This window comes from Chiloscyllium plagiosum, unplaced genomic scaffold (assembly GCF_037043375.1).
Source record: "Chiloscyllium plagiosum isolate Xiang-an unplaced genomic scaffold, Cpla_swu_hap1 HiC_scaffold_50, whole genome shotgun sequence".
Classification (NCBI taxonomy): Eukaryota; Metazoa; Chordata; class Chondrichthyes; order Orectolobiformes; family Hemiscylliidae; genus Chiloscyllium; species Chiloscyllium plagiosum.
The window spans coordinates 51,662,170-51,688,084 of NW_028270188.1; the positions used below are offsets into that span (position 1 = coordinate 51,662,170).

General features: G+C 48.1%; 1 protein-coding gene across 2 annotated transcripts in view; it reads right to left on the bottom strand.

The window, feature by feature from the left end:
- Positions 1 to 25,915, bottom strand: part of LOC122544689 (CDC42 small effector protein 1-B-like) — a 45,467-nt gene that overhangs the window by 13,859 nt on the left and 5,693 nt on the right. The window contains exons 1-3 of one of the 2 annotated variants that reach the window (XM_043683966.2): positions 12,481 to 12,627; positions 9,459 to 9,749; positions 2,738 to 2,842 (exon numbers count right to left, since the gene is read on the bottom strand). In XM_043683966.2, coding sequence (XP_043539901.1) covers positions 2,738 to 2,842; positions 9,459 to 9,512 — 159 coding nt within the window. In that variant the 5' untranslated portion in view covers positions 9,513 to 9,749; positions 12,481 to 12,627. Of the gene's footprint in view, positions 1 to 2,737; positions 2,843 to 9,458; positions 9,750 to 12,480; positions 12,628 to 25,915 lie in introns of those variants that run through there. The other variant, XM_043683964.2, reaches the window with a different exon arrangement.

The following is a 25,915-nucleotide window of genomic DNA, read 5'->3' on the forward strand; positions in this document are numbered from 1 at the left end:
TGTCATCCTGACCACGTGGCCTCCCCTCCCCCTTGGGGAATGTCAGGAATCTCCCGACAGCTCGTAAACAAGTCTCGCTTTAAGTATAATCTGGGGGAGACTTGTACACAACTGGATTTCCTACACTGTGGCAGCGCTGCAATGATTGAAACTGGCTGCCTTTTAACCTTCAGGGGGGGTGGGGGGGTGCTTCCTGAGACAGGGAAGGGCGCTACAGAAATGCAGGCCTTTGCCTTTAAAGATACACGGAGTCTTTTTTTCCTCTCAAATCAGAGTTTTCCCCATGATGGACTGACACTGGACTTGGAGTCTCAACTCCCTCTAGTACCGTGTCTCAGATCTCCAGCGTCCACAGAACTCTCTCTCTCTCAGTAGTGAATATAACCAGAAGGGGAAAAGGGGTAGGGAAAGGGGCGGAACAATTTGGCCAGGGGGAGATTAGGGCAGCAGAGAAGTGTGTGGGAGAGGAGTCTGGGGAGCCTGTGGAATTCTTAGCCACTGACAGCGAATGTTTTCCAGAAGGAGTTGGTTATAGTTCTGTGGGGCGGTACGGTAGCTCAGCAGTTAGCACTGCTGCCTCACAACGCCAGGGTTCCAGGTTCGATTCCAGCCTCGGAGTTTGCACATTCTCCCCTCATGTCTGCGTGGGTTTCCTCTGGGTGCTCCGGTTTCCTCCCACAGTCCAAAAGTGTGCAGGTCAGGTGAATTGGCCATGCTAAATTGTCCCATAGCGTTAGGTGCGTTAGTCAGAGGGAAATGGGTCTGGGTGGGTTACTCTTCAGAGGGTCGGTGTGGACATGTTGGGCCGAAGGGCCTGTTTCCACACTGTAGGGAATCTAATAATAAAAAAAGGGATCAAAGAGGAGAAAGCACCGAGTTGGAGGATCAATCGTGATAGTATGGAATAGCAAATCAGGCTCAAAGGGCTGAATGGCCTGCTTCCACACTGCAGGGATTCTGTATGATTCTTTCTACGATTTCAATGGCTGAGTTATCTCAGGAAAGATGGAAGTGGAGATCGGGACTGATTTTCATTCTTGACTCCATCTGACCACCTACAGCCCCCTCGTTCAGTGGATGTGGGATTCTCTGCCAATGCCTCATTACCCAGCGGGCAGGTAAGTGTCAACCACAGAGTCTGGAGTCACGTGTAGGCCAGTCCAGGTAAGGATGGCAGATTCCTTCCCTCAAGGACATGAGCAAACCAGATGGATTGTGCCTGACCATTGTTCCTGACTCTTAATTCCAGATTTTTTTTTAAAAATTGAATTCAAACTGCACCACCTGCCATGGTGGGATTCAAACCCGGGTCCCCAGATCATCGCCTGGCGGCCAAGTTAATAATCTAACAGTAAAACCTCTATGCCAGCAACCACTTCCCCGAGCAAAGCCTATCAATCTTTATTTTGACTTTTCGAACAGACCCCTACATTTCCTGCAGCTTTGAGAGAAAACACGTGATTCCTGACGTCACTACGAATAGTCCTGGGTGGAATGATAAAGATTCGCACCCCCACCCCCTCCAAATTGTTCTGCCTCTTTTCAAAAGGACAGTCTCCATCAATCCCATTGAATCCTTTAATTGTCTTAAGCCCCTCAATTATAGACCACCCCATAGACTTCAACACTTGAGGGATATATCTACAGGACTAGTTGGCAAAGGTTTCAAAAACACAAGGCTTGACATTCCCAATACAACTGGGGAGAACGGATCGCAAGTGAACAGGGACTGAATTAGTGAGCAGATATGGAGGTGAAGGAGCACCGCACTGTTGGAGCCGAGGGAGCGGGCACTGTCGGAGGGTCGGCGCCGAGTGAGCGGGCACTGTCGGAGGGTCGGCGCCGAGGGAGCGGGCACTGTCGGAGGGTCGGCGCCGAGGGAGCGGGCACTGTCGGAGGGTCAGCGCCGAGGGAGCGGGCACTGTCGGAGGGTCAGCGCCGAGGGAGCGGGCACTGTCGGAGGGTCAGCGCCGAGGGAGCGGGCACTGTCGGAGGGTCAGCGCCGAGGGAGCGGGCACTGTCGGAGGGTCAGCGCCGAGGGAGCGGGCACTGTCGGAGGGTCAGCGCCGAGGGAGCGGGCACTGCCGGAGGGTCAGCGCCGAGGGAGCGGGCACTGCCGGAGGGTCAGCGCCGAGGGAGCGGGCACTGCCGGAGGGTCAGCGCCGAGGGAGCGGGCACTGCCGGAGGGTCAGCGCCGAGGGAGCGGGCACTGCCGGAGGGTCAGCGCCGAGGGAGCGGGCACTGCCGGAGGGTCAGCGCCGAGGGAGCGGGCACTGCCGGAGGGTCAGCGCCGAGGGAGCAGGTGCTGTCTGTGATGGAACCGTTTATGTGAAGTTCCCATTCAGCCTCCTCTCAGTACAAGACCACGCTGCTGCTACCGAATAGCAACTCTCTCCCTGACATCCTGATCAAAACTTAAACATGACAGAAATACAGGTAATCCAGGTCACCCTCACAGCACGGATTGTCAGTGTGCGGGGCGCTGATTGGCTGCAATATTTCCTGCGTCACAGCACCTCGAGGGGAATTCCCTGGCTGTGCGTATCAAGTCGGTCAACGCGAGTTTGTCCTTCCATGGTCAAGTTGATCTTCGAGCGTCTATGGCACAGGATCTTCATCCTTGAATCCATATCAGATGCTCAGGCAGTATCCCCACACGCTCCCCTTTCCCTCACTCTGTCCCAGCTCCCAAGCCTGGACTCGGAGATACGAGAAAGAAATACCTGAAAACACTCACCATCGAGAAGCCTTGGCTCGCCATGTCTCCTGACCCGACGTGCGTTAAGTGCACGAAGTTCATGGGTTCCCCGATCATGCTCCTGTCGATACGTTTCCGCTTTTTCTGGAGAATCAAAGCCATGGGTTAATGCGGCAAGACCACGTCACAGTCCCGTCTCTCTGGGTCCTACCTCTCCACACAACCAACAGCTAAATGCAGAATACAGGAGCCATTTCCACTTCCTATCTCTGTCACCCCCTCCAGCCCCCTACACCCCCTCCCCATCTCTGTCACCCCCTCCAGCCCCCTACACCCCCTCCCCATCTCTGTCACCCCCTCCAGCCCCCTACACCCCCTCCCCATCTCTGTCACCCCCTCCAGCCCCTCCCTATCACCCACTCCAGCCCCCTCCAACCCCTCCCTATCACCCCCTCCAACCCATCTCTGTCACCCCCTCCAGCCCCCTCCAACCTCTCCCTATCTCTGTCACGCCCTCCAGCCCCTACACCCGCTTCCTATCACCCCCTCCAGTCCCTACACCCCCTCCCTATCACCCCCTCCAGTCCCTACACCCCCTCCCTATCACCCCCTCCAGTCCCTACACCCCCTCCCTATCACCCCCTCCAGTCCCTACACCCCCTCCAACCCCTCCCTATCTCTGTCACCCCCTCCAGCCCCCTCCAACCCCTCCCAACTCTGTCACCCCCTCCAGCCCCTTCCAACCCCTCCCTATCTCTGTCACCCCCTCCAGCCCCTTCCAACCTCTTCCTATCTCTGTCTCCCCCTCCAGCCCCTACACCCCCTCCTTATCACCCCCTCCAGCCCCCTACACCCCCTCCCTATCCCTGTCAACTACTCCTTTGCTCCTCACATCCCGGTAAATCGGAACAAACAATACATACTGAGTGAGTTTAACAAAGTCCACATTCTGGCCTGGAATTTATTTTTTTTTAAATCAACCAAAGTACAGGGTACTGTCATATTAAAGGAAAAGTACTGGAAATCTGAAGTACTGGGTGCTGTAAATCTGAAACAAGCAGGAATTTCTGGACAAACTCAGCAGGTCTGACAGTATCTGTGGAGACAGAGTAAAAATCAAAGAACCTGCAAAGCTCCCCCCTTGATACCAAACCTTTCCAACAACTTTTTCACTTACAGAAACCAAGTTATGATCGAAAGTAGGAAGAATAGGCAGCCGGATTACACACAGTAAGCTCCCACATTTGGAAAGCACCCAGATCATCTCCTTTCAAAATGGTATTGGTTGAGAAACAGGTTCCGGACCCACTCCAGGAAGTATGTTCCATCACAGAAAGTCTGGTGGCGAAGATATAACCAGATCCAATCTTTGCACGTTTGTAAAAGTACTTATTTACAGAGATCCAGGCACCAAACACGCACCTCCTCACACAACCGTCATTTTGTCGTCTTATCGGAAAGGAGTGCAGATGAGTTTCCAGTTAATCTCTGCTACCTACGTTCATGAACACTCCATGAAGAATCTTCCGGATACTCCTGGTGCCAGTACTGATTGGCACCTACACTGTTCATGGGGAATAATTTCTGTGGATAACACCTGGACGTGAGAGACTCCACAGATACTCTTACAGCAGAAGTGGGCAGGGGGTAATGGGATTTCTTCCTGGAGAGGGGTGGTGCTGAACATTTGTCACAGACCTATGGCACGGAAACTGACCCTTCGGTCCAACCGGTCCATGTCGATCATAATCCCAAACTAAACTAGTCCCACCTGCCTGCCCCTGGCCCATATCCCTCCAAACCTTTCCTCAATGTCTTTTAAACATTGTAACCGTACCCGCATCCACCACTTCCTCAGGAAGTTCATTCCACACACGAACCACCCTGTTTAAACAAATTTGCCTGTCTTGTCTTTTTTTTTTAAATCTCTCCCCTCTCACCTTAAAAACGTGCCCCTAGTCTTGAAATCCCCCAACCTAGGGAAAAGACAACAAACTCTATCTACAAGGCAGTCCAACCATTTAAATACAGCAGCTACAAGAGCAAGTCAGAAGCTGGGAATCTCACCTCCAGACTCCCCAAAGCCTGCCCAAGGCACACGTCAGGAGTGTGATGGAATACTCCCCACTTACCCTGGACGGGAGCATCTCCAACAACACCTGAGAAGCTTGACACCAACCAGGACAAAGCAGCCCACTTGTCTGGCACCACGTCCACGAGCATCCATTCCCTCCATCACAGACGCTCCGTCGCAGCAGCGTGTACCATCTACAAGATCCACTGCAGCAACTCACCAAGGCTCCTTAAACAGCACCTTCCAAACCCACAACCACTACCACCTGGAAGGATAAGGGCAGCAGATACATGGGAACACCTACAGACTCCCCTCCGAGCCACTCGCCATTCTGACTTGGAAATACAATTGGCTGTTCCTTCACTGTCGCTGGGTAAAACTCCTGGAACTCTCTCCCTCTTGGCATTGGCCTATAACCACACATTGGGAGTGGGGGAGATGTGGTTTGGGGGGGGGGGGGGCTGGGACCACAGCAGTTCAGGAAGGCAGCTCACCAGCTTCTGAACGGTATTGGGAGATGGGCAATTATGACCCAGCCTGCAACATCCACAAATGAATAAAAACTGGACCATCAGGTCACCTCCCTGCATTCGTCCTGGTGGGATCTTGCTGTGTGCAAACTGGCTGTCATTTTTCGTCTGGCTTCGAAAGTACACCGGTTTACCGTTCAATTGTGGCTGGTCTGCCTTATGTCAATTAACCAGCTTCATGACAGAGCAAAGAAAATAGAGCATAGAACATGAGCGCAGTACAGGCCCTTCGACCCTCGATGTTGTGCCAACCTTTCCTAATCTAAGATCAAACTCACCTACATACCCTTCATTGTACTATCTTCCATGCGCCTATCCAAGAGTTGCTTAATGTACCTGACTCTACTACTACTGCTGGCAGTGTATTCCACACACCCACCACTCTCTGTGTAAAGAACCTACCTCTGACATCTCCCCTAAACCTTTCTCCAATCACCTTAAAATAACGCCCCCTCGTGATTGAACGAGAACTTATTGCCCTCAAGGGTTTTAAGCCCCTAGCAACAATTCATTCTCACCAATCCCTTTCAAAACATCCAACATCTAACAGGGGTTGGCAGTAAAGGGGAAGAGACAGTGCGTTGCGTGCAGAAGATATTAAAAATCTTGAATGTCAAAGCATTCACTCCCAGTATGAATTTTTAAATCAAATCTTAAAGTTATAGAGGTTTAAAAAATTATGAGGGGCATGGATAGGGTAAATAGACAAAGTCTTTTCCCTGGGGTGGAGGAGTCCAGAACTAGAGGGGCATAGGTTTAAGGTGAGGGCAGAAAGATATAAAAGAGATCTATGGGGCAACTTTTTCACGCAGAGGGTGGTACGTGTATGGAATGAGCTGCCAGAGGAAGTGATGGAGGCTGGTACAATTGCAACATTTAAGAGGCATTTGGATGAGTATATGAATAGGAAGGGTTGGGAGAGATATGGGCCGGGTGCTAGCAGGTGGGACTAGATTGGGTTGGGATATCTGGTCGGCACGGACGGGTTGGACCGAAGGGTCTGTTTCCACGCTGTACATTTCCATGACTGCACTCTGCCAATAATTCCAGACCAAATCAATTTAATCGCGATGGTGGGCAAACATGTAGAAAGTCATTCCGTATAGAATTCATAGTCGCACAGGTAAGTGTCGGATGATTCGGAAGGATGGGCATGAAGTTGTCCACTTGCGTCCAATTCTTTTTGATGAGAGGGTAATGCTATGGATGTGGTATATAGGGATTTGTAGAAAGCATGTGACACCACAGGGCTAGTGAGGAAGGTTACAGCTTGTGGAATAGAAGTGACTATACCAACGTGGACAGACTGGGACTTTTTTTTTTTAAAAACTGCAGCGTAGGATTTGAGAGGTGACCTGATAGAAGTTTATAAAATAATGAGGGGGAGAGACAGGGTTAATGGTAGTTGTCTTTTCCTGAAGATGAGGAATTTCAAGACTACAGGACACATTTTTAAGATGAAAGGAGATTGTGAAAAAAATTGTTACACAGAGGGTAGTTCATAAGTAGAATGAACTTCCTGAGGAAGTGGTGGATGTGGGTACAGTTACAACATTTAAAAGACATTTGGATAAGTACACGAACAAGAAAGAGTTGAGGAGTGACGTGCAGAAAAAGCACAGCCGGTCAGGCAGCATCCGAGAAGCAGGAGAATCGATGTTTCAGGCATAAGCCCTTCATCAGGAATACAGAGCACTCACAGGAAACCCACGTAGAGAGGGGAAAACATGCAAACTCCACTCACCCAAGGTTGAGATCAAACCTGGGTCCCTGGCACCGTGCGGCAGCAGCACTAACCACTGTGCCACCCAGTGGGAGTAGGGAGGTTATATAAGACACTGGTCAGATAACTGGAGTATTGTGTAAGGTTTCGGGCACCACCGTTTAGGAAAGATGTGTGGGAGAGTCCAAAACTAGAGGGCATAGGTTGAAGGTGAGAAGGCAAAGATTGAAAAGGGACCTAAGGGGCAACCTTTTCACACAGAGGGTGGTGCGTGTATGAGCTGCCAGAGGAAGTGGTGGAGGCTGGTACAATTAGATTAGATTAGATTCCCTACAGTGTGAAAACAGGCCTTTCGGCCCACCAAGTCCACACCGACCCTCTGAAAAGCGACTCCCCCAGACCCATTCCCCTACATTTTCCCCTGACTAATGCACCTAACACTACGGGGAATTTAGCATGGCCAATTCACCTGACCTGCACACCTTTGGACTGTGGGAAGAAACCAGAGCACCTGGAGAAAATCCACGCAGACACGGGGAGAATGTGCAAACTCCACACAGACAGTCACCCGAGGCTAGAATTGTACCTGGGTCCCTGGTGCTGTGAGGCAGCAGTGCTAACCACTGAGCCACCGTGCTGCATTTAAAAGGTATCTGGATGGGGACACGAATAGGGAGGGTTTAGAGGGATATGGGCAGACAAATGGGGCTAGATTACTTTAGAATATCTGGTTAGCAAGGACGAGTTGGACTGAAGGATCTGTTCCCATGCTGTACAGCTCTATGACTCAAGCTCATAACTGGAAATGCGGAGGAAGTATACGATAACGGGTCTAGGACTGAAAAACTACAGCAATGAGGACTGATTGGAGGAAGTTGGAAGGCTGACAGGAAGTTTGATAGATGCTTTGCATATCACGTGGATAAACTGCTCCCACCCGTAAAACAGGACACAGTTTTAAAGTCTCTTGCAGGAGTAAACGCAAAGTAAGGGATGCTTCCACGTGCGTTTTTTTTAAACATACATTCAGAGGATGAGGGCATCACTGGCTGGTTTATTGCTCAGTTAAGAGTCAACCACATTACTGTGGGTCGGGAGTCATATGTTAGGGCTGAACCGAAGGGGCTGTTTTTGTGCTCTACGTGGGGGTTGCTGGCTGGGCCAGTATTTATCACACATCCTTAATTGCCCAGAGGGCAGTTAAATGTCAACACCATCGCGGTGGGTCTGGAGTCACATGTACGCCAGACCAGACAAGGATGGCAGCTTCCTTCCGTGAAGGCCTAACTTCTGCTCTTACGTCTTATTTACTTACCCAAGAAGCACTGGACAGGCTGCATTGTTCTTTGAATAGTAAAGATTACATTCAGGTAGGATCTGTCATCTCAGATTGATTAGGGCAGTCATTCGTTTTCTCTTCCCGCTCCCCCATCCATTCACTGGCTGGGTCAACAATTCTTGTCTACCCTGAACTGCCCCAAATTAGTGTGGTTAAGAGTCAACCTCATCACTGCAGGGGGGTGGGGTGGGGGTCGGGGTTCTGTCACCAGGTAAGGACAGCCCATTTCCTTCCCCCCTGTTGGTGATTCGCCCCCCGCCCCCTTACCCCTGATGGGTGTTTTCGTCAGTCACCGTCACAGAGATGAGTTGTCGATTGCTTTTCGACAGTTTCCGAACCAAGGAAGGAGACAGCCCAATGGTATTATCGCTGGGATTAGTAATCTTGAGACCCCCCCAGGTAATGTTCTGAGGAAGGGTCACCGGACCCAAAACGTTAACTCTGTATTTCTCTCCACAGCCACTGCCAGACCTGCTGAGCTTTTCCAGCAACCTCTGGGGACCTGGGTTCGAAACCTGCATCGTGGCAAATGTCAGAATTTGAATTTTTTAAAAAAAAAACGAAGATTATTGTCAATTGTCAGGGGTTTAGGAAAAAAAAAAACCCACCTGGCTCACTAATATTCTTTAGGGTGGGAAACTGCTACTCTTACCTGGCCTACACGTGACTTCAGACAAAAACATACCTATCTCTGATTTAACATGAACAACAGCCTGCAAAACATTATTTGTCACTATATTGCGGTACATGCTACAATAATAAATCAAATCAAATCGAGAAACAGCTCCAAACCTGTATACATACAAGTGGTTCTTAACATCTCTGACAAATTCTTAAGACTAGTTCTAGAATCTGCCACCGGAGGAAATTATTTGTCTTTACCTGCCCTGACTTTTCCCTGCTTAAAAAACAAATTTGAGACTTAATTCACTGATCAAATTGGTGCCAAGGTGGGATTCAAACTCAAATCCAGTGGCATTCCCGTCATCATGAGAAAGAGATGATGCTCCACCGATGGTTAGTCTCACCAAAGGCTGAGTCAGGAGCAGAGTTGTGAAGAGACCAGGCCGAGAGAACAATCATCCCCTGCTTACCGGCTGGGTCTTCTCAACCTCCGAGCAGCCAAAACACAACCAGAAATCGCTCATTCCCTCTGGTTTATGCCAATGCCTCCTGGACGAGTTCACTTAGGTGTAGGATGGTCCCCTTAACCCTGCCCCGACACACGTGCCTCAATCCGGCGGGGGGAGTCGACAGACTACATGGGGCAGTCAGCCTGCATTTACAAATCACGGCTGGCGGGTAAGGGATATCTGCCGTAGGTCAAGTTCAGCTCGCTTGGCTCCCTGCGGTCTTTCAAAGTCCTGTTCTGGTTGAGCCCGATCCTGTCGGAGGGAGAAGAAACAGATTATTGTCGCTGCAGCTCAGGAGATGACGGGAATCGTGACGGAAGAGAATTCCTTCCTGCACAAAAATAAGAAACATTCTGAATGCCCCGACCTTTTCTCCTGCCACCAATCTCAGTCAGCTTCAGAAACTGACTTTATTGGTCAGTGCATTGAGCATAAGATTTGGGAGGTCATGTTACAGCTGTACAGGAGGAGATTGGTTAGGCCACCTTTGGATTACTGCATTCAGTTCTGGTCTCCCTGCTATAGGAAGGAAGCTGTTAAAACTTAAAATGGTGCAGAAAAGATGTACAAGGCTGTTGCCAGGGTTGGACTTTGGACTATCTTCCCTGGGCTGGGCGTACATTTGACTCCAGACCCACAGCAATTGCCTCTTAGCTAAGTTTCACAACACCTGAGTGAGACACTAGTTCAGAGGCATTGAGATAGGATCAATTGCTGACCCAGCCAGTGACACAGACATTCCAAGAAATGGAGTCAGTGTTAATGGTCCATTTTTGTTAGTTTGTTTACACTGGTGCTTGTTATTTGGGTTGAGGGTCTGGGAGAGTGCCCTGGACTATTCTAGAGTAAGCCCAAAATTGGGCTGTGGGATTCTGAGGCTGGGTTTCCTTTGATCCCGGCGTTCCAGGACTCTCCCAGCACAGGAAGATGCCAATCAGCTACCCCTGTGAAGTAACAGCACGATCCCATTTAGAGTCATACAGCATGGAAACAGACCCTTTGGTCCAACTCATCCATGCCAACCAGATATCCTAAATTAATCTAGTCCCATTTGGCAGCACTTAGCCTGTATCCCTCTAAACCCTTCCTATTCATATACACCCATTCAGATACCTGTTAAATGTTGTCATTGTACAGCCACCACCACTTCCTCTGGCAGCTTGTTCCATACACACACCACCCTCTACGTGAAAATATTGCCCCTTAGGTCCTTTTTAAATCTTACCTCTCTCACCTTAAACATATGCCCTCTAGTTTTGGACTCCCCTACTGTGGATAAAGACGTTGATTATTCACTCTATCAATGTCCCTCATGATTTTATAAACCTCTATAAGGTCACCCCTCAGCCTCTGATGCTCCAGGGAAAATAGCCCCAACCTGTTCAGCCTCTGCCTGTAGCTCAAACCCTCCAACCCCAGCAACATCCTTGTAAATCTTTTCTGAACCCCTTCAAGTTTCACATCCTTCCTATAGCAGGGAGTCCAGAATTCAATGCAGTATTCCAAAAGTGGTCTTGGACAGCCACAACATTACGTTCTAACTCCTATACTCAATGCACTGAATAAAGGCAGGCATACCAAACAGAGTCATAGAGGTGCACGCCAAGGTCTCTTTTTCGACAACACTCCCCAGGATCCTACCCTTAAGTATGTAAGTCCTGATTTGCCTTACCAAAATGCAACCTCACATTTATCTAAATTAAACTCCCATCTGCCACTCCTCGGCCCATCTGATCGAGGTCCCGTTGTACTCTGAGGTAACCTCCTTCACTGTCCACCACACCTCCAGTTTTGGTGTCATCAGCAAACTTACTAACCATTCCTCCTACATTCGCATCTAAATCATTTATATAAATGACAAAAAGCAGCGGACCCAGCACCGATCCTTGCGGCACACTGCGTATAGTATCGCCATCTCAAAACACAGAAGGATAAGCCAAAATGGAGAATATAAAGGCAAAAAAAGGGGAGAAAAAAGGTATTCAAATTCACAATCCCTCTTGGTAAGTGCTCCATGCCACGGGCCATTCGGAGAGGGCAGCCATTTGGCCCATTACTAGCCCTCGAGTGAGTAGCCTCATAATCCCACGTTTTTGCCTATTTTCTCCCACTTTTCCACCCTATTGTCCGATTTTTCTTTCCCCCCCCCCCCCCCCACTTTTTTTACCCCCACTTCAGCTGTGAGTGGGGCTCTTCTTAATCTCCAATCTGGTTCCTTTCCATCAGCCTCCATCATGACCTACCCTCGCATGGAAATCCGAGCAAGAAGAAAAACGAGCGTCTTGGTTTAACGCCTGATCCAAAAATAATTTCAAAAAAAAGCTTTTTAAAAATACCGATTTAAAAATAATCTAAAATAATGAAATCTCAAAATAATTAAAAATAATATCTTTTTAAAATCATAATGACAAAAACTTAAATAATTAAAAATTATTTGTATTAGCATTTTCTAGAAAATGTTTAATCATTTTTTAACTAAAAAAATTTTCAAAATAGGAATTAAAATATTAAAAATAATTTATAGACAAAATTTTTTTAGTTTTAAAAAAATGATTAAACATTTTCTGGAGAATACTAATACAAATAATTTTTAATTAAAGTTTTTGTCATTATGACTTTTAAAAAATATTTTTAAAAAGGTTTTCAAAATAGGAATTAAAATATTAAAAATAATTTTTTAAAGTAATTTTTAAAAAATTTTTTTAAAATGTTTTACTTTTTAAAAATAATTATTTTTATTTTAAATTATTTATTTTTTACCTTTTAAAAATAATTATTTTAAAAGGTAAAAAATAAATAATTTAAAATGTTAAAAATAGCAATTAAAAAATTATCAATAATTTTAACAAGTGAAAGGGCTGAAAATACTTTCCTAAAAATAATTTGAATTGAATTGATTGTGAAAAATTTAAAACTAACATTATTTTTAAAGAGTAAATAAAATTAACAATAAAGTATTTTTTTAAAAATAAGGTGAGGTTACCTCAGAAAGCGCGGCTCTCGAAGCTGCCCGTCCCCGGGAATGGGTTCACAAAGACGGGGAGAGACGGGCTAATCGAAGCCGAGGCCTAACGGCAGGCTCTAGGCCGCGGTGTCGGAATGCGGGGGCGACTTGGGCCTTTCCCACGGGCTGCAGGCCCCGGATGCGCGGGGTGGCGCTTCCAAGCGGCGGCCTCTTCCCTCGGAGCCATGACCGACACCGCCCCCTCCCCCACTCCCCACCCAAGGCTCCTCACCTGGGCCGGAGGCGGTGAACAAACAGGAAGAAGAAACACACTCTCCCACCCACACACGGAGTGCTTTGTCTGCTCTTTTACACAAAGTAAAGCTGCCTCTACACTGTCCCCCCCCATCAAACACTCCCAGGACAGGGACAGCGTGGAGTTAGATACAGAGTAAAACTCCCTCTACACTGTCCCCCCCCATCAAACACTCCCAGGACAGGGACAGCACGGGGTTAGATACAGAGTAAAGCTCCCTCTACACTGTCCCCCCATCAAACACTCCCAGGACAGGGACAGCACGGGGTTAGATACAGAGTAAAGCTCCCTCTACACTGTCCCCCATCAAACACTCCCAGGGTCAGGGACAGCACGGGGTTAGATACAGAGGAAAGCTTCCTCTACACTGTCCCCCCATCAAACACTCCCAGGGACAGGGACAGCACGGGGTTAGATACAGAGTAAAGCTCCCTCTACACTGTCCCCCATCAAACACTCCCAGGGACAGGGTTAGATACAGAGGAAAGCTTCCTCTACACTGTCCCCCCCCCCCCATCAAACACCCCCAGGGACAGGGACAGGACAGGGTTAGATACAGAGTAAAGCTCCCTCTACACTGTCCCCCCATCAAACACTCCCAGGACAGGGACAGCATGGGGTTAGATACAGAGTAAAGCTTCCTCTACACTGTCCCCCATCAAACACTCCCAGGACAGGGACAGCACGGGGTTAGATACAGAGTAAAGCTCCCTCTATTCTGTCCCCCATCAAACACTCCCAGGACAGGGACAGCACAGGGTTTGATACAGAGTAAAGCTCCCTCTACACTGTCCCCCATCAAACACTCCCAGGGACAGGGACAGCACGGGGTTAGATACAGAGTAAAGCTCCCTCTACACTGTCCCCCCATCAAACACTCCCAGGGACAGAGTTAGATACAGAGGAAAGCTCCCTCTACACTGTCCCCCCCCATCAAACACTCCCAAGACAGGGACAGCACGGGATTAGATACAGAGTAAAGCTCCCTCTACACTGTCCCTCAGTAAACACTCCTTGGACGGGACAACACAGGGTTAGATACAGAGTAAAGCTCCCTCTACGCTGTCCCCCATCAAACACTCCCAGGGACAGGGACAGGGACAGCACGGGGTTAGATACAGAGTAAAGCTCCCTCTACACTGTCCCCCATCAAACACTCCCAGGGACAGGGACAGGGACAGCACGGGGTTAGATACAGAGTAAAGCTCCCTCTACACTGTCCCCCATCAAACACTCCCAGGACAGGGACAGCACGGGGTTAGATACAGAGTAAAGCTCCCTCTACACTGTCCCCCATCAAACACTCCCAGGGACAGGGACAGCACGGGGTTAGATACAGAGTAAAGCTCCCTCTACACTGTCCCCCCATCAAACACTCCCAGGGACAGAGTTAGATACAGAGGAAAGCTCCCTCTACACTGTCCCCCCCCATCAAACACTCCCAAGACAGGGACAGCACGGGATTAGATACAGAGTAAAGCTCCCTCTACACTGTCCCTCAGTAAACACTCCTTGGACGGGACAACACAGGGTTATATACAGAGTAAAGCTCCCTCTACACTGTCCCTCAGTAAACACTCCTTGGACGGGACAACACAGGGTTATATACAGAGTAAAGCTCCTCTACACTGTCCCCCCATCAAACACTCAGAGGACAAGAACAGCACGGGGTTAGATAGAGAGTAAAGCTTCCTCTACACTGCCCCCCGCCCCCCACATTAAAGACTCCAAGGTACAGGGGATTAGTTACACAGTAAAGCTCCCTCTACACTGACAGTCCCTCCCCCATCAAACACTCCCAGGACAGGGTCAGCACGGAGTTAGATACGGAGTGAAACTCCCCCAACATTTTCTCCCCATCTAAAGCATGTGGAGATTCCTGGCCTGGCCAGTATTTATTGCCCATCCCTAGTTGCCTCGAGGCAGTGGTGGTGACTTGCGTCCTTGAACCGCTGCAGTCCACATGCTGTGGGTTGAGCCACACAATGCCCTTAGGGAGAGAATGCCAAGTTTACCTGGCATTGGCAGATGTGCTTGTGCACTATCATGACACAGATTCACACCCCCTCATATCAGGAGGGAGTTGAATTTCAGAAGCCACATGTTGTGCCATCTTGATGTGTTTCATAGATGATGTTTACTCCTTTGACTATGTCTATTGCTTTGCCTCACCAAGGCTCCTCTAACAGCGCTTTCCTAGTCTGCCATCTCTAAACCTCCCCACCCCAAGAAGGATGAGGGCAGCAGATGCATGTGAACACCACCCTGGACAAGGCACACACCACCCCAGCTTGGAAATCTATCTGCCATTCCTTCAGTGTTGCTGGGACAATTCCCAGAACTCCCTGTCTCACAGCACTGCTTGTACACCACACCCTGGACATAGGAACAGGAGTAGGCCATTCTGCCCCTCAAATCTGTTCTGCCATTCAATGAGATGCTGGCTGATCTGCGCCCTATCTCCATTTCCCTGCCTTTGGCCTGCATCCCCTTAATCTGTTTCACAAAGGTTTCTCAGATTTAAAATTAACAACGGATCCAGCGTCCACTGCAGCGGTTTAAGGCAGCACAACACCACTTTCTTAAGGGGCAATTAAGGATGGCCAATAATGCCAGTGCTGGCACTTTCCACAGACAAATATTGTATCTTTAGAAACCCAGATCATCAGCAGTTTATCAAGAGGTCTGCAGTGCATCCCATGGATGCTTTATTTTGTAGTAGTGTGGTCAAGCAGTCTTTCATAAGGAATGAGTCATAGGCTCTGTTTCAGTGCTGTGTGTCTGTTCAGTCCAAACAGTCCATGCCAACCATAATCCCAAACTAAACAGAGTCCTACCTGCCTACGCTTGGGCCATATCCCAACAAACATTTCTTATTCACGTACCTACCCAAATGTTGAAACTGTAGCCAATCTGTCACTTCCCCTTAAAGTTCATTGCACACACAAACCACTCTATATGAAAAAAAAATTGTCCCTCATGTCCTTTTTAAATCTTTCTCCTCTCACCTTGAAAGGATGCCCCCTACTTTTGAAATATTTTAGTCTGGTGGAAAGATACCTGCCATTCACCTTATCTGAACCCCTCATGATTTTATAAACTCCTATAAGGTCACCCTCTAGTGAAAGAAGTCCCGACCCATCCAGCCTCCCCTTATAACTTGAGCCCTTTGTTCCTGGCAAGATCCTGATAAATCTCTTCCGAACCCTCTCCAGCTCAATGATATCCTTCCTCTAACAGAACTGTACACAGTACTCCAGAAGAGGCCTCACCAACGTCCTGTATAGCCTCGACGTGACACCCAAACTCCTACATTCGAAAGGTCTGAGTAATGAAGAAAAGCATGTGAAATTTGCCACAAGAGTTCAAATCACACCGCCAGGTACAGAATCTACACATCGATCAAGGCACTGAACACAAGAGCGGGGAGGTTACGATACAGACCGGAGTTGGTTTTGGTCTCTGTACTTTAAGAACGATGCGCAGATAGCACGAGAGAACGCGTGCAGAGGAGATTCACCAGGAGATGGTCCCTGGATCTCTCCAGACCAGGCTAAGAGAGACTCAAGAGGCAGGGATTGTTTTCCTTGAAGCAGAGGAAGCGGAGGTGGCGTTGTGTGTACACAGTTCTGAGGGACTGAGATAGAGAGAAACGTTTCTCCTTAGGTAGAGGGGTCAATAACGAGGGGAAGCACCCAGTTTTAAAGGGGAAAGGTGCAGGGGATTCGGAGAGGGAGTGAGAAAAAAAAAACATTCACCCACAGGGTATGGGTGAGGAAGATGGTATCTGGAAGTTACTGCCTAATAGGGAGGTAGAGTGAGGTAGCTGGATGGGTATATGAATAGGAAGGGATATGGGCCAAGTGCTGGCAAATAGGACTACATTAGGTTAGGATATCAGGTAGGCATGGATGAATTGGACCGAAGGATCTGTTACCGTGCAGTATATCTCTGTGACTCTATATAGTTACTCACTCTATGCACCATCTTGAGACGTACAACACAGAAATCGATGCATTGTTCCAACTCGTCCATGCCGACCAGATATCCAATATTAATCCAGTCCCATCTGCCAGCACTCATCCCTTCCTATTCATGTACCCTTCCAAATGCCTTTTAAATGCTGTAATTGTACCAGCGTCCACCACCTCCTCTGGCTGCTTGTTCCATACACACACCACCCTCTTCATGAAAAAATTGCTCCTTAAAATACCTTTTATATCTGTCCCCTTTCTTAAATCTATGCCCTTTCATTTTGGACTCTTGTATCCTGGGAAAAATATCTCGGCTATTCTCCGTAAGGTCACCCCTCAGCCTCTGACGCTCCAGGGAAATCAGCCCCAGCCCATTCAGCTTCTCCCTGTAGCTCAAACCCTCCAACCCTGGCAATATCCTTGTAGATCTTTTCTGAAATCTTTCAAGTTTCACAGTATCTTTCCTAAAGCAGGGAGACCAGAAGTGAATGCAATATCCCAAAAGTAGCCTGACCAATGTCCTGTATAGCCGCCACATGACCTCCAAACTCCTATACTCGGTGCACTGACCAATAAAGGAAAGCATACCAAACGCCGCCTTCACTATCCTATCTACCTGCGGCTCCACTTTCAGGGAACTTTGAACCTGCACTCCAAGGTCTCTTTGTTCAGCAACACTCCCCAACACCTTACCATCAAGTGTATAGATCCTGCCCTGATTTGCCTTTCCAAAATGCAGCACCTCCCATTTATCTAAATTAACTTCCATCTGCCACTCCTCGGCCCACTGGATTAAGATCTTGTGGTACTCAGAAGTAACCTTCTTTGCTGTCCACTACACCTCCAATTTTGGTGTCATCTGTAAAATGTACTAACCATGCCTCCTAAGTTCACATCCAAATCAGTTACATAAATGACAAAGAGCAGGGGACCCAGCACTGATCCTTTTGGCACATCACTGGTTGTTGACCAGCAGGCACACAATGAGCTGAAGGGTCTCTAAGTTTGTGAGAAGATTTGTAGCTCGGGTGCTCGTTGCTGTGGTTCTGTTCGCCGAGCTGGAAGTTTTTGTTGCAAACGTTTCGTCCCCTGTCTAGGTGACATCCTCAGTGCTTGGGAGCCTCCTGTGAAGCGCTTCTGTGGTGTTTCCTCCGGCATTTATAGTGGCCTGTCCCTGCCGCTTCCGGTTGTCAGTTTCAGCTGTCCGCTGTAGTGGCCGGTATATTGGGTCCAGGTCGATGTGTTTGTTGATGGAGTTTGTGGATGAGTGCCATGCTTCTAGGAATTCCCTGGCTGTTCTTTGTTTGGCTTGCCCTATAATGGTAGTGTTGTCCCAGTCGAATTCATGTTGCTTGTCGTCTGCGTGTGTGGCTACTAGGGATAGCTGGTCGAGTCGTTTCGTGGCTAGTTGATGTTCGTGGATGCGGATCGTTAGCCGTCTTCCTGTTTGTCCTATATAGTGTTTTGTGCAGTCCTTGCATGGGATTTTGTACACTACATTAGTTGAAGGGTCTCTTTTCCACGCTGTGCTAACCCGCCAAGGTCACATTACCAAAACTGGCAAGCCACCTTCCCCTGGAAATTCCAAAGCTGTCGACACCCCTTCGAAAACACTCAAAATGATCTAAAGGCACTCTGGGGTGACTTCAAACCCAGGGACCCCCAGGCCATTACACTTCTCGCCGGGGGCGGTGACAGAGGTGGGCAAGCAAGGGATGGAGACACCAGCGTAGAGGACATCAGCGAGGGGATTCTCCAACAGGCCTCTCAGTACTCAACACGCCAAGGGCAAGGGAGAAAGGAGAGAAACTAAAGCTGTCTGACTGGTTTTGTTCAATTGCAAACGCACGTTTGGAGACAGCAACTAAAGGCTGGCTTTACTGGAGCCCACGGGAGCGGTGCCAAAGCAGTCACAAGGAGCTGACTGCGCTCTGACAAGTTCGAACAATGTCACACAGGCTAGATTACTGCTCATTACTGCTGACACACTGGGAGAGGGCTGAGGAGTAAACCTTTCCGTCGCCCAGCCCTTGCTGGTTTGACTCCAAGAGATTGAAGGGATTACAATCAGTAGGTGGTTGTTTTCGGTTAAATATACACACTCAAGGGCTGTTCTCCTCCTGGTCGGCTGGGCCCAGCATTCATTGGCCCGTCCCTCGTTGCCCCCTTCAGAAGGTGGGGGAGATGTGCCTTCTTGAACCGCAGTTTCCAAAGAATCCTCATAGTGTAGGAAGCAGGCCATTTGGCCCATTGAGTCCATACTGAAGAGCAGCCCACCCAGACCAACGACTCTATTCTGCATTTCCCATGGTCAATCCACCCAAACCTGCACAACCCTGGACACTACGGGACAATTTCCTATGGTCAATCCACCCTCACGTGCACATCCCTGGACACTATGGAACAATTTTCCATGGTCAATCCACTGTAACCTGCACATCCCTGGGCACCACAGGACAATTTAGCATGGCCAATCCACCCTAACCCACTTTGGACTGTGGGAGGAAACCCACGCAGATATAGGGAAGAATGTGCAAACTCCACACGGACAGTCACCCAATGGGGGATTCGGACCTGGCGCTGTGAGGCAGCAGTGCTAACCACTAAGTCACCGGTACTGTTGTAGTTCCTTTCAGGAATGAGTTCCAGGTTTTTGACTCAGTGACACTGAAGGAATAACAATATATTTCCAAGTCAGCTTGGTGTGGGGCTCAGAGGGGAACTTGCAAGGGGTGGTATTCCCACATATCAACTGCCTTTGTCTTTCTCGACGTTAGTGGTTGTGGATGTCAGAAGTAAGACAGGGTGGTGAAGAAGGCGTTTAGGTATGCTTGGCTTCATCGGTCAAAGCACTGAGTACAGGAGTTGAGACATCATGTTACAGTTATACAAGACATGGTGAGGTCACATTTAGAGTACTACACTGCTATAGGAAGGACATTATTAAACTGGAAAGGGTGCAAACAAAAAATTACAAGGATGTTGCAGAGACTAGAAGGTTTGAGCTATCGGGAGAGGCCGGATAGACTGTGACATTTTTGCCCTAGAACATCAGAGGCTGAGGGGTGACCTTACAGAGGTGTACAAAATCATGAAGGGCATGGATAAGGTAAATGGCCGAGGTTTCTTCCCAAAAAGTCCAAAAGTACAGAGCAGAGGTTTAAAGGCGAGAGGGGAAGGATTTAAAAAGGGACTCGAGGGGTAACCTTTTCACACAGTATGGATCGAGGCGTCAGGGAAGTGGTGGAGGCGAGTACAATTACAACATACTTGGACAGGTACATGGAAAGGGAAGGTTTAGAGGGATATGGGCCAAACGCAGGCAAAAGGAACTAGTTCAGTATTGAAAACCTGGTCGGCATGGACAAGTTGGGCCGAAGGGCCTGTTTCTATGCCATATGACTCAAGGAGGTATGGCTGCTACTGAGCGTCGATGGCAGGGGGACTGAGATTTGTGGATGTGGTGTCAATCAAGCAGACTGCTCTTAATTTGGCCAGTTCTCCATGTGCACCGAATCTTCCTTGTCTTTGGCCCCCTACTCCAGAATCATCACTCTGAACCCCTCCTCTCACTGCCTCCCACCTCCAAAAGACTACCACGTCGCAAACTACCACCCTCCCCTCACTCAACAAAGTGATGGGTCACTTAAGTGCTCAGAAGGTGAGAGGTTCATGCCTCAGTTCCAGCGACTCCTCTTGTCGCCCCGGCAGAGGGTCCCCGCCTAGGGGCCGATGGATCAGAGGCATAGCCTTGCAGTACGATGTCTCAAGTTGAAATCTCCTTCAGCGCAAAGGGCAAAGAAAGCTCCAATGACCACTCATTGGTAGAGCAGGGGATTCAGCCCAATTTACTCAAATCAGCATCAATAGAAATGTGGCAGCTCCCTAGTTAAAGTGTTACAGAATCCCTAAAGTGCAGATACAGGCCATTCGGCCCATCAATTCTACACCAGCCCTCTGAAGAGAATCTGATTACATCCCCACATTTAACCAAATAGCCCGCACATCCCTGGGCACTACGGGCAATTTCCCATGGCCAGTCCACCCTAACCTGCACATCCCCAGACACAATCGGTAATCCAGCATGGCCAATCCACCCTAACCTGCACATCCCTGACACAAATTCGATCAACCGAAGGGCCTTATTTTGCAGATGTACTCCTCCATGATTCTGTAACAACTTGAAGCAACATAGCACGCAATGGACAGAAAGTGGGAGTACAGTAGGTCCATAACCAGTACGGACATGATAAGCTGAAGGTTCTCTCTCCGTGCTTGAAACACTAACTCCACATCTTCTGTGGAAGACCCAAGGGGCATGTGATAGGTGTTACTTAAATGCATGTTGTTACATTGATTTTATAAACCTCTGTAAGGTCAGCCCTCAGCCTCCGATGCGCCAGGGAATACAGCCCCAGCCTATAGCTCAAATCCTCCAACCCTGGCAACATCCTTGTAAATCTTTTCTGAACCCTTTCAAGTTTCACAACCTCCTTCCGATAGGAAGGAGACCAGAATTGCATGCAATATTCCAACAGTGGCCTAACCAATGTCCTGTACAGCCGCAACATGACCTCCCAACTCCTGTACTCAATACTCTGACCAATAAAGGAAAGCATATCAAAAGCCTGGTATAGTGTCATCTGCAAACTTACTAACTATACCCAATTTATACACAGGAAGTAGTAAATATTACCTAGCAGAGAAAACCTCTTCCTCATCAAACCATTTATATAAATGATTTGGATGTGAATATAGGAGACACGGTTAGTAAGTTTGCAGATGACACCAAAATTGGACTTGTAGTGGACAGGGAAGAAGATTGTCTCAGAATACAACAGGATCTTGATCAGATGGGCTGATTAGCCAAGGAGTGGCAGATGGTGTTTAATTTAGATATATGTGAGGTACTAACTTTTGGAAAGGCAAATCAGGGCAGGTTCTGGGGAGTGTTGTCGAACAAAGAGGCCTTGGAGTGCAGGTTGACAGTTCCATGAAAGTGGAGTCTCAGGTATACAGAATAGTGAAGAAGGAGTTTGATATGCTTTCCTTTATTGGTCAGTCCATCGAGTATAGCAGTTGGAACATCATGTTGCGGCTGTACAGGAACATTGGTTAAGCCACTTTTGGAATACTGCGTTCAATTTTGGTCTCCCTGCTACAGGAAAGATGTTGTTAACCTTGAAAGGGTTCAGAAAAGATTAGGATGTTGCTGGGGTGGGAGGGTTTGAGCTATAGCGAGAGACTGAATAGGCTGGGGACTGTTTTCCCTGGAGCGTCGGAGGCTGAGGGGTGACCTTATAGAGGTTTATAAAATCATGAGGGGCGTGGATAGGGTAAATAGGCAAGGTCTTTTTTCACAGATTAGGGATTCCAAAACCTGAGGGCATAGGTTTAAGGTGAGAGGGGAAAGACTTTTTTAAAAATGACCTGAGGGGCAAAGTTTTCATGCAGAGGGTGATGCATGTATGGAATTGTACTGAACTCTACTTGGCAGTTATCCAAAGAAAGTAAAAGATACCAAAATTAGAGTCACACCGCATGAATACAGACCTTCGGTCCAACTCATCTGTGCCACCATAGAACATAGAACGTTACAGCGTAGTACAGTCCCTTCGGCCCTTGATGTTGCACCAAACAGTGAAATTAATCTGATGCCCATCTAACCTACAGTGTTCCATTATTATCCATATGTATGTCCAATGCCCATTTAAATGCCCTTAACGTTGGTGAGTCTACTACTGTTGCAGGCAGGCCATTCCACGCCCCTACTACTCTCTGAATGAAGAAACTACTCCTAATATCCATCCTAAATCTATCACTCTTCAATTTAAAGCTATGTTCCCTCATGTTAGCCTTCACCATCCAAGGAAAAAAAAAAAGAGTCTCACTGTCCACCCTATCTAATCCTCTGATTATCATATACGTCTCTATTAAGTCACCTCTCAACTTTCTTCTCGCCAATGAAAACAGCCTCAGTTCCCTCAGCCTTTCCTCATAAGACCTTCCCTCCATACCAGGCAACATCCTGGTAAATCTCCTCTGAACCCTTTCCAAAGCTCCCACATCCTTCCTATAATGCAGTGACCAGAACTGTATGCAATTCTCCAAGTGCAGCCTTACCAGTGTCTTGTACTGCTGAAGCGTGACCTCGTGGCTCCGAAACTTAATCCCCTTACCAATAAATGCCAACACACCATATACCTTCTTAACAACCCTATCAGTCTGGGTGGCAACTTTCAGGGGTTTATGCACTAGGACACCGAGATCTCTCTGTTCATCTACACTGCCAAGAATTTTACCATCAGCCCAATACTCTGCATTCCTGTTACTTCTTCTGAAGTGAACTACCTCACACTTTTCCGCATTAGGCTCTATTTGCCACATCTCAGCCCAGCTCTGCATCTTATCTATCTCCCTCTGTAACCCACAACATCCTTCGGTACTATCCACAACCCTGCCTACCTTAGTGTCATCCGCAAAATCCTTCTACGCCCACATCCAGGTCATTTATAAAAATGACAAACAGCAGTGGCCCCAAAACAGACCCTTGCGGCAGACCACGAGTAACTGAGCTCCAGGATGACCATTTCCCATCAACCACCACCCTCTGTCGTCTTTCAGCTAGCCAATTTCTGATCCAAACCGCTAAATCACCCTCAATCCCGAAACTCCATATTTTGTGCAACCGTGTGGAACCCTATCAAATGCCTTACTGACGCCATATACACCACATCAACTGCTTTACCTTCATCCACCTGTTTTGTCACCTTCTCAAAGAACTCAATAAAGTTAGTGAGGCACGACCTACCCTTCACAAAACCGTGTTAACCGTCCCTAATCAAATTATTCCTTTCCAGATGATTATAAATCCTATCTCTTATAACCTTTTCCAACACCTTACCCACAACTGAAGTAAGGCTCGCTGGCCTATAATTATCAGGGTTGCCTCAACTCCCCCTCTAAATCAAGGGAATAGTTATCCTAAATTCAAATGGAATGAGCTGCCAGAGGATGTGGTGGAGGCTGGTAAAATTGCAACATTTCAGAGGCATTTGGATGGGTATATGAATAGGAAGGGTTTGGAGGGATATGGGCCGGGTGCTGGCAGGTGGGACTAGATTGGCTTGGGATATCTGGTTGGCATGGACGGGTTGGACCGAAGGGTCTGTTTCCATGCTGTACATCTCTATGACTCTATTACTTTTCAACATTTCACCCATATTCCTCTAAACCCTTCTTATTCATGACCCCATCCAGATGCCTCTTAAATATTGTAATTGTCCCAGCCTCCACTACTTCCTCTGGTGGCTCATTCGATGTGCACATCACCTTCTGCGTGAAAAAGTTACCCCTTAGGTACTTTTTAAAATCTTTCCCTTCTCACCTTAAACCTATGCCCTCTAGTTTTGGACTCCCCTACCCTGGGGAAAAGGCCTTGTCTATTTATCCTACCCATGTCTCTCCTGATTTTACAAAAATGATTGATATCTAGATGATGCCTTTTAAAATGTTACCGTACCCACCTCCTTATCTTTTGCAATGATGTGTGATGCGCCTTGGACAGAAGGGTCTGTTTCCATGCTGTATGACTCTAGAAGTTCACTTCCATACCAAAGCTATGAGCTAAGTGCTGGAAAATGGGGTCTCAGCACAGCGAGGAGGTCATTTCTGACTGACAAGAATTAGCTGCACAGTAGACATCTCTGACTGTGACAAACATCTCAAAATCAAACCTCCCCTCAGTCTTCTCTACACCAAGAGTCTCAAGATTCCACCAGGATGTGGCAACACTCCATCGACATACGGCCAGCCAAGAGGAAGATGGCGTATTTTTGGAACCTGTTCCAGGTTCCAGGCACAGCGTAAAAAAAAATAAGTTTGTAAGCAAAATATCATAGAGACGTACAGCACGGAAACAGACCCTTCGGTCCAACCCGTCCATGCCGACCAGATATCCCAACCCAATCTAGTCCCACCTACCAGCACCCGGCCCATATCCCTCCAAACCCTTCCTATTCATATACCTATCCAAATGTTGCAATTGTACCAGCCTCCACCACTTCCTCTGGCAGGGTAAAAACAATGACTGCAGATGCTGGAAATTCCTGATGAAGGGCTTTTGCCCAAAACGTCGATTTTCCTGCTCCTCAGATGCTGCCTGAACTGCTGTGCTTTTCCAGCACCACTCTCATCTAGAATCACACTTCCTCTGGCAGCTCATTCCACACCCGTACCACCCTGTGTGTGCAGCGAGTTTACTCCCAGGAATCCAAGAGCTTGCTGTTCAAAATCAAACTTCAAAAACCTGGGTACTCCTGACATTGACCAGGAAGCGGGTGAAGGGCAGGCTGAAGGCAGCTGGGGATTTGGCAGGGGAGGGGAGAGGTCGGGGGTTATACAGAAATTGCCCCAACACCTCATTTTCTTTTTAATTCATTCACAGGCATCGCTGAGTGGGCCAGCATTTATTGCCCATCCCTAACTGCCCCAGAGGGCAGTTAAGAGTCAACCGCATTACTGTGGGTCTGGAGTCACATGGAGTCCAGACCAGGTAAGGATGGCAGTTTCTTTCCCGAAAGAGCATCGGCGAACCAGCCAGGTTTTTCCCGACAGTGGATTCACAGTCATCGCTGCCGATTCTTCACCGAATTCAAATTCCACCATCCGGAATTCGAACCCGGGTCCCTCTGGGTTAACAGTCTAGCGATAATATCACTAGGCCATCACTTCCCATCGCATTGAGGATTGAAGATGGAGGTGAGATTCACATCTCCCACTTTATCTGGTGTGGTTCCAATGATCATACAGTGGCTGAGGCTGCTGTCTGTCTCTCTACCTCAGATTACAACAGGATCTTGATCAGATGGGCCAATGGGCTGAGAAGTGGCAGATGGAGTTTAATTCAGATAAATGTGAGCAGCTGCATTTTGGAAAGCAAATCTTAGCAGGACTTATACACTTAATGGTAAAATCCTAGGGAGTGTTGCTGAACAAAGAGACCTTGGAGTGCAGGTTCATAGCTCCTTGAAAGCAGAGTCGCAGGTAGATAGGATAGTGAAGAAGGCGTTTGGTATGCTTTCCTGTATTGGTCAGAGTATCGAGTACAGGAGTTGGGAGGTCATGTTGCGGCTGTACAGGTCATTGGTTAGGCTACTGTTTGAATACTGCGTGCAATTCTGGT